Raw genomic sequence first — 9,405 nt, 5'->3', positions numbered from 1 at the left:
ATGTAGGGAATCAAGCAGGCTTTCGGAAGCTGGCTCTACCCACGCTTCTTGGTTCTAACTTACTTCTCCATTCGCTAGGCTCCTGAATGACTCCCTTCCATCTGGAAGAGGCTGGTCCCCAGTTTCTCAAATACACCAAGCTCATTCCCACCTCCGGGTTTTTCTTCTCTAGCTTCCTGGCTTCATGTCATTCTTCCCAGGTCCGGCTGGCCCTCCCGGGCTAGAGTTAAGCCCTAACACTGTTCCCCGGGCAGTACTTACCATGTCTGTAGTCACTTGGCCCTGTTCACCCACCAGTCAACAAACATTTATTGAGCAACTACTATATGGGTAGTGTTGGCTCGAGGCACTAGGGACGGGGTGAGTTGAAAACCATGTGAACTGGTTTCTCTTCCCTGCTTTCTGGAAGCATATTTTCTAACGAGGAAGAGTAGAAGACAAGTAGCCAAGAAAAAAAAAATGTTAAAAAAAAAAACCCAAATGATGATGAGTTCTGTGAAGAAAGTTAATAAATTGGAGAAGAGAGGGAGTGACTTTAAGTCAAGCGGTCAGGGAAGGTTTCCTCGAGAAAGAAGGTGACACTTGAGTGGTGCCCTGAAGTATAAGGAGGCAGTGATGAGAAGATCATGGGGGCTAGGGGGAGCATCTTAGGCAGAGAGGACAAGGAAAAAGCATTTATATCCTGCCCTGTAATTAAATATGAATATTAGGCATGACTGTAAAATAATGAAACAGGTTTTCTTTTGGTGGACTGTGTTTCCTTTTTATTTTAAGAGCCAAACCTTCCCTAGCATATTTCTCTGTAAGAGAGGCTGTGAATACCCTTAGGCTGGCCCAGATTTCACACTTTTGAAAGTGACTCCTTCACCCCGACAGGCACACACCGTCTAGCATGGCCACCCACACACCAAGTGTAGATCATCCAAGTTGCTCTCATCAGTAGACGCAACCTCATTTCACGGCCGTGTCTTAGATTTGCCACATTTCCTTCTCACAGTTGGGGCCGTGGGCCTGCTGGCACGGGTTCTGCACCGAGGGCAACAGGACTTATGTCATTAGAGTTGTGTCCCCACAAACCCGAGTTGGCGCAAAGGAGGACTGCAAGCCAGGTAACGCAGCTGGGAGCCTGAGGGTGCTACGTCTCCGGGCCTCTGGGGTCTGCGCCTCTGTCGCGCACAAGGTCCCAGCAGTTTTAGTTAGCGATTGGGAAGGGCCGGATTCCCAGGACTCTGCGGGTACCTCGCGCTGTCACCGCAGCCACGACTCCAGATTTCCGGATTCCCTTGTCTGCCATCTGCCTCCGGCGACCGGCCCACCTAGGAGAAGTCGGCTGTGGGGCACCCTGCGAAGCGCCTCGCGGGGTCATCTGCCCCTCCCCGGCCGAGACCTGGCACCGTTACCCCCATCACCCCGCCCGGTGGGCACTGTCCCGGGGCACCCCCCCCCCCCCCGCGCGCCCCGTCTCCTCCCGGGGGTGGGGGGGAGGGGTGCAGCCAACACGACTTGCCAGCATCCCCGGGACGCGCCGCGAGCCCTAGGGTCCCTCCCTCTCCGCGCGCACACACACACACACACACAACACACACACACGCACACACACCCGGACCCCGGCGACCCACGTGCAGCTCGGCCCGGGGCTGGCGCCGCACCTCGGGCTCGGCGCGGCCTCCGGCGCGTTCCGGGCGCAGCCCCGCGACGTGGAGCCCTGGGGGGCGGCCTCCGCGCGGCCGCGGCCGGAGTGGGGGCGTCCCGGCGTGCGGGCGCGGGGACGCTGCGGCCCGCTGGCACACAAAGGAGGCGGCGGGAAGGCGGGGCGGGGCGGGCCGGGGGCGGGGGCGGCAGGAAGGGGCGGGTGCGGGGCGGGCGGCGATAAAGCCCCCGCCGCCGCGACCGCCCAGCTCGCGCTGTGGGGCTGCCGGGCCGGCCGGGCTGCGCTGCGAGGGCAGGAGGCGCCGCCGCCTCTCCGCTTCCCGGACCTGCCTCGCCGCCGCCGCCGCCGCCGCCGCCGCCGCGGCTCTCCGTCCTCCGACTCCCCGCCCCGCCGCCACCCGGCTCCGGCTCCGGCTCCGGCTCGGGCCGCGCCGCCCTCGGCCGCCGCCACCTGGGGATCCCGAGCGAGGGGCGGTGAGTACGGGCTGCGGGCGCCCGGGGGCGGGAGGGGCGCGGCCGGCGGGGGTCCGTCCTCCCCTCTCCCCACCCCCCTGCGCCGGCCACGGTGCCGGAGCCCCGCGCGCCGCCCGGCTCCGCGACCTTGCGCCCGGCCCGGGGGGGCGTGCGGGGCGAGCGGGGCGAGCGGGGCGAGCGGGGCCCCGGGGCGGCGACGTCGAGGCGGAGGAACTTTCTCAGCCCGCGAGGCTGCGTGCGCGCCCGGCCCGCGGGGAGCCCGAGGACGACCCGGGCCGGGCGAGGAGGGGCCGCGACGGCCGTGGCGTCCAGGTGCGCCCGCAGCCGGGGAGCCCCGGGGCCCGCGTGGTTTCCGCCGGCGCATCCTCGCTGGCGCCGGTGACCCTGAACCTGAGGTACCCAGGTACGAGGCAGGCGTCCCCCCACCCCGTGCTTGGCGTGTGCGCTGCCGGATGGGGAAAAGACAAACCGACTCTTGTGTTTACCGCTGGCCGAGCCGGGTGGGGGCCACCAGCGGTTTGGGGCAGAGCCTTTAAATTGGCCTCTGACAATCAACTCAGCCCCATGGAGCAGATTTTTGCCATTTTCACCATCTGTAGAAATGGGAATCGAGGCAGCGATCAGTGGCTACAGGTAAGGTGAAAGTACTCGGGAATTCTGGGCGGAATTAGGTATTTAATTTGCCTCCCAACTGAGCGGGGATGGAGGGCTTCTATTACATAAGACAGCACTCCACCTTCAGGTATTATGGGAGACGCTATTGAAGGTTTTAGTGTTTTAATGAACGAAAAATAATCTTCGTGTGTGTCTCTCTTGAGAAATCGCAAACGCTGCCGTGTCTTGCTTTGGCCACTTTGCAGAGACCGCGCTTATATTTAGCACCAACATAAAAAGGTGTTTGAAGGTTTGACGTCCGCTTTCAAGCCGGGAAGCAGTTGACTTTTCTGAACTGTTCAGGAATAATTTACGTGGTAATTTTGTACTTTAGAGATTTTCTATCCAAAGTTGAACAGAGATAACTGGAAGAAATGTAAGCATTGCTAATTTGTATATCTAAAGCACAGTTCAAACATTGAAGATATTTTCAATGCTGTCTGCATATCTAAATCAGTAATTATTGCTGTTTGCAAGTATTTCGGCAAAAATTTTCTTCAGCTATGCAAATGAAGGTGTTAACCCAAAGAATCTAGGGATCCTTTCAACTCTCAAATTTTGATTCTGTATTAAAATGACGCTTGAAAATATTGTACTATGGGGGGCAATTACTGAAGGTCATAAAGATGTCCTCCATATTTTATTTTATTCTGAACAAAAGTGAATTTAAGCAGAAAATCTCCGCCTCCTATGAACTTCACATGTTAGTGTTATTTTAAACGGGCAAAAATGACTCAGTCTCCAAAGGACATTAGTTTTTAAGTTCCGCACATGGGTGATTAACTACCAGTCAGAGATTGAGGTGTTAGAGTTGGACATGAGCCACGTCCTACCTACCCCTCCGTGTGGCCATCTTCTGCCACCCAGTCCTTCTCCTTCGGCCTGGGGGCCCTTGGCTGGGCTTTTTCTGTCCCTCGGGTCCCAAAGTCCATGGAGGGCGTGCTCTCTAGTCCCACTTCTGTGACCATCTTAAATGAGGTTACCTCCATGCACTCTAGCGACTGAGTCCCCTGACTACATCCAAGTCTTGCCCTCGCTCAGAGATCCTCATCTTCTGAAATCAGGAACCTCAGTGTCTGAGTGTCTCAGCCACAAGCTCCTGCCTTCCAGGTGGCCAACCGGTGCTCCCACTGCAACTCTTCTTCAACATAAGAGACTTCTTCCCCTCCCTCCTTTCCGTGTGACAGGTGACATCGCAGCCGGCTCTACCAGGAAAGTAGGGGCCACTGAGCTGAAGTCTTTCCATGTCCTACCCCATTTCCCTCCTGCAAACCTTTCCGAATTTACCCCCTCACCTGAGAAACCTTCCTAAGCATCTACTGTGTCCAGGTGCTTTGCTTGGTCCTGATGTGGCAAATATAGCGGGTCCCTGGCATCTGTCTTGGAATGGCCATTCTTGTGGGAGGAAATAGACAAAAAGCAAACGTAATCCTGCTTTGATAAAATAAATAGGACAGAATCATAGGAGCTGGGGCAGGGAACTTAGGGAAAATTAGAGGGAAGGCCTCTCTTTGGCATGCCAAGTGGCACTGCCTAGCATCTCCCTGTGAACTCTTACTGAACGGTATTTTTAGAATGCCATAGCCCTGCTCCTCCCTGCACCCCCACCTTGTCCCCAGTGACCACTGTGTCTCCCCAGGCTTCTTAAGCAAGTTAACACTTCTCCAGTCGCTGCCTTCTTCTTCTCCGCTCCCTGCAAGCTGGCCAGAGGCCCCCCAGAGTAGGAGAACACCCCGCGATTCCTGAATGGTGATCCTGCAGATTCTCTCTCAGTCTCCGTGCGCCATTGGTTGCGGAACTTTCCTACCTTCCTGATACCTTTTTTCCCCCCTCCCTAATTGCCCTGTCCCCTTGGTTTTCCCTCTGCCTCCCTTGCCTCTCCAGTACCTCCTGAGGTTACCCAGGGCTCTGCCCTGACCCCCGTTCTGCTCTACGGAGAGTCATTGGATGAACCACATTCCCCACAACTTCAACTATCTCCAGTACAAAGTGAGTCCCAGATCGGTGTCTCCAGCTAGTTGCCTACAGTCTGGTGGCTTATCTGTGCCCTGTAGGCAAAACAAAACAAAACAAAACAAAACAAAACAAAACAAAACAACCCACCATGTGTCTAAGACTGATTGATTTAAGTTATCACCATATCACCATTCACCCCTTACCCATTTCATCGTTGGCCAAAGTTTGTCACTCTTTTTTTTTTTTGGTGGTGGTGCCTTGGGCAGTCACTAGGGTATTAAAGCAGGAACCTCCTGGTAATGCCAGACTCCTCCAGCACCACCCCCCCCCCCCCACCCCATGCAGTCACCAGGTCCTATTGTTTCTCCACGAGGTGAGAAGTTCCACAGACCTCCCCTCTAGTCACGGTGGCCCCGCCCTGCTTCAGGGTCCAGGACCAGCAAAATGGTAGCCAGTGTGCCATTTCCAGGGGGCAGATGTGTTGTTGGCCTGAACGAAGTGTACAAAAATTGGGTTCGTATCAGAAATGTTAAAATGTCGCCTGGATTTATAGCTTCTCTAAAAAAAATCAGAAGACCCGGAAGGAACATGAGGCCTACAGTCCCACGTGGCAACCCATGGCTGGCATGGAGTTTCCATTGCCCAACTACGCTGGAGGTGGCTTCCTTCCTGGTTTCTTCTGGACCTGTGGTCCTCATTTACAGAAGCTTCCTGGTTCCTGTGGGCTTTGGAGTTAGCACCCAGAGGCTGGGAGACCATCGACAGCCTGTGAATCCCTGGTGCCTAACTATATGGCACCCTGCCACGTCTCTTATACCTAGTTTTGCACCCCTTTCAGCCATCTCCCACATGTGCTGGGATGACTTTCATCCGGTGCCCCAAGTCCGAATCTGCTCATGTCCCTCCTTTTTTTTTTTTTAGATGTTTATTTTTGAGAGGGAGAGAGATAGAGCGCCAGCAGGGGAGAGGCAGAGAGAGAGGGAGACACAGACTCCGAAGCAGGCTCCGGGCTCTGAGCTGTCGGCACAGAGCCCGACACAGGGCTCGAACTCACAAGACCATGAGATCATGACCTCAGCGGAAGTCAGATGCTTGAGGGACTGAGCCACCCAGGCACCCCTGCTTGTGTCCCTCCTGATGAAAACTCTGCCTCCCTCTTGCCTTTGGGGCAAACCCTGACTCTGGAGGAGCGGCTCCATTGTGTCGCAGGTTAGCTGTCTCAAACTGGAAGGTAAACTACTGTCTTTATAAGGTGTCGTACCTCAGTGTCTCAAAAACCGCTCGTGAGCCTCTGTAGGGAGGGTGGTGAATCGTAGTGTTGCCTCACCTGGGTCGAGATGCAGCCTCCACTGTTTATAAACCGTGTCCACAGACCTCACCACCCTCCTCCTTCCTCACAACTGCCTTGGGAGTGGACGGGACAGGGTGGATGGATTCTGCAGTCTCCCTACTCTCCTGGGACCCTTCAGCCCTTGGAAGGTGGCGGCCCCATTTCATACATGGCGTCCAGAGTCCGGCCTTGTGCTCCCGGGCTCGCTCTTTGGACAGTCGTGCCGCAGAGCTCCTCAGCACTCAGCCAGAGAACTGGCCACAGTGCTCTGCCACTCTCGCCAGCAACTCCTCAGATTGCTGGCCCTTCGTGATGACAGGGGAGAGTCTAAGTTTTCTTCGTCTTCCCACCTCCCTGCCCTGCCTTTCCAAAGCCTTATGTTCTTGCAAAACTGACCTCCTGCAGACTCCTCACCCCACGGGGCTGCCCAGGCCCCCTTGCTCCTACTGGACCTCTGCCTAGAATTCTCTCTCCACCTTCTGCGTTCACTGGTTCGCTGCCTGGCTAACTCCCCCCTTTTTAAGACTCAGGTCCATGGTCCCCTGTTCCAGAAAAGTCTGTCCTGAAAATGACTATCCCCAGCCCTCTATGGCATGTGTGGAGTGTGCATACACATGTAAACCCTGCCCCGTGGAGGCCTCTCTGATGGCAGTAACTGTGTCATACCTACAGATTTTACCCACTAGACTCTAAGTGCAATGAAGGCCTCCTGTATTTTAGCTTCATTTGCACCAGCCAGTGGTGCATGACCCAGAGGCACTTAATGGATATCTGAACTGAACCGTACTTCTAGTTTTCTTAAGTTTACTACACGCTTTATGAACTAGTGCTCGTGTTTTGGGCTTGAAGGGGACCTCTCCCCTCCCCTCCACCCCCAGACCTCCACTCTTGTCCTGGTACTTCTGCATTAAATATATTTCTTCACGTTAAAAAAAAAAGGGGGGGAGGGGTGCCCGGGTAGCTCAGTCAGTTAGGTGTCCGACTCGGGCTCAGGTCATGATCTCGTGGTTTGTGGGTTCAAGCCCCGCGTCGGGTTCTGTGCTGAGAGCTCAGAGCCTGGCGCCTGCTTCGGATTCTGGGTCTCCTTCTCTCTCCGGCCTCCCCCCACCTGTCTCTCTGTCTCTGTCTCTCAAAAATACATAAATGTAAAAAAGCAAAAATTAAAAGCAAGAAAATCTTTGATTGCTCGTGACTTTTGAGATAGAACATTACTTAGAAGAAAAGCGAAAATCTAACCCAGAAGTACTTCCGTCTCTACGTTCGCTTCAGCTATCCTCATCTGAACCTCTTTTGGCTTGGTTCAGCCTTCCTTGAGGTCCACTGGCTGGGCTGTACTCCCTGTTTTGTGGTTTGTACAAGGTAGGAGAGAATGCATTCTGGTTTATTTCCGTTAACTTTTCGGTGGCGGTAATGCTTGCCCTCTTGCTGACGTCCCCCCCACCCCCTTGGTAGTTTTTTTGGCTAATGTCTTCAGTCAAGTTTGATGAGAAGAGTTGGGAGAGAGTCTGGGCTGTGCTGCCAGGGGTTTGTATAGTTAGTCATCCAGGACTGAATTTTTTTGTCTATACAATGGGTGTGATGAAATTATGATCTCAAAGATGTCATTAAAAAAAATGTAACTTCTTGACTCATTTTTCTTTTTGACCCAGCTTTCTTCTAAATATATCAGATCTAGGTGAATTTTTTTAAATGCATTGTTTTGTGTTCATCTACATGAAATTCTTATCCCTCTCTCCTAAGTCTCTGAAATCATTCAACTTGGCTCCTTTGTACTCAGAAATGGCATTGAGGGCCAGCGTGAAGATCGGGTTGGTCTTTGCACTTAAAGGCATTTATAAAAATGTTAAATACATTGGGTCCCCTATACTTGATCTTTCTTGTCAACCATTTCTCCACCCATGAATACGCCTGTCTTCTCTTCCCAGAAACATCTTTCCTCATGAGTAGATTGCATGTCTGATCTGCAAATCAGCATTGGGTTAAAAAAAAATAATAATAAAACACCTTTAGGTGTGGAGTGGATTCAAATGCAATAAACTACATCTTTAGGTGATTTCTTATGTATAAGTTCACAATTTAAGAACACTGAAAGAGCAGTATTTTGTTTCTCTTTTGAGAAATGCTGCCTTCCACTCAACGGGGCAAGTCTATTTACATAGTCAATGATTCTTCCCTTGTTCTGCTCTTGGGTTTCTAGGTCTGGATGTAAGCCCAGGGCAGAGAGGTTGGTGTTCCTTCTGGGACTCTTTATTGTGCATGGGGATGTACACCCAGCCGAAGCAATCCTCTGTTTGCAGCTTCCGTTCTGCATTTTGACAAACGTGTCCCTGTCTCATCCTTGAATTCCTTCAAAGGTTGGGGTGGACGCCCTAGTTCAAGATCAGCGCAGGAACACCTCATGCTCTTGCTTCAATTTGACCTCAGACTTTGCCCTTTGCTTCAGAAGGGATAATTTGAGAATTGGAATCCACTGTGCCTTTCTATTTTTATTAGTTAATTCGTGGGAGAAAGATAACGTGGAGGAGGTTTTGCTGTAACAGGGGAAAACCGAAATCCCATGAAAAGGCAGAAAGGATTTCTTGTAGTGACTGCAAATCTTGGTAAATGTACTTTGTTTTGTTTTTGTAATGCCCTCCCCCCATCGCTGCAGCCAGAACTCTGGTAACCTGGGGAATTTCTCTTAAGAGCATACCAAAAATAGCATCAGCACTTTCTCCCCACACTTTCCCTTTCTACTTAGTGCCAGCTAATATAGCTACAGAAAAAATAACCACTTGTTTTCGCCCAAGTTTTTAGGGACCAAATCTTGAAAGTGGGTGTGGTATGTGAGAGAATTTAACACCAAATACGAAGCCCACTCGAAAACAACCAAGGTGACCGCAAATGAAAATAGATTTCTCTTTCTTTGTTTTGAGAAAATGCTATATAAATAATGGCAGTGTTTGCTTCCACTATATTTATTCTTCATTCTTGAAATAAGGACTCCACTTAGGACGGAAACTATTTTGAGGATTTGATCACTGTTGGGATTATATGAGCTATTAACTACGGCATTGTCTTTCGGTTACAAATGCAGAAATCCCTACCAGAATAAGTGATGCAGGGGTGCCTCGGTGGCTCAGTAGGTTAGGCGTCTGACCCTTGACTTTGGCTCAGATCATGGTCTCGCGGTCCATGAGTTGGAGCCCCGAGTCGGGCTCTGTGCTGACAGCTCGGAGCGTGGAGCCTGCTTCGGATTCTGTCTGTCTGTCTTTGTCTCTCTCTCTGTCTCTCTCTCTCTCTCCCCCATTCCCCCAGCTCGTGCTGTCTCTCTCTCTCTCTCTCAAAAATAAATCAACATT

The 9,405-nt window shown here is 52.5% G+C and overlaps 1 protein-coding gene across 2 annotated transcripts in view; it reads left to right on the top strand.

Moving 5' to 3' along the window:
* The first annotated feature begins 1,920 nt into the window (after positions 1–1,920).
* SERPINE2 (serpin family E member 2) overlaps positions 1,921–9,405 on the top strand; it is a 61,814-nt gene continuing 54,329 nt past the window's right edge. The window contains exon 1 of one of the 2 annotated variants that reach the window (XM_042995464.1): positions 1,921–2,124. Coding sequence is in view for 1 of the 2 variants with exons in the window: in XM_007086196.3 (XP_007086258.1) it covers positions 2,726–2,757 (32 nt within the window). In the remaining variant the exon portion in view is untranslated. Of the gene's footprint in view, positions 2,125–2,429; positions 2,758–9,405 lie in introns of those variants that run through there. The other variant, XM_007086196.3, reaches the window with a different exon arrangement.

Source organism: Panthera tigris, chromosome C1 (assembly GCF_018350195.1).
Source record: "Panthera tigris isolate Pti1 chromosome C1, P.tigris_Pti1_mat1.1, whole genome shotgun sequence".
NCBI classification, from domain to species: domain Eukaryota; kingdom Metazoa; phylum Chordata; class Mammalia; order Carnivora; family Felidae; genus Panthera; species Panthera tigris.
Note: the sequence above shows the minus strand (reverse complement) of the source record. Positions and strands in the feature narration are given on the sequence as shown.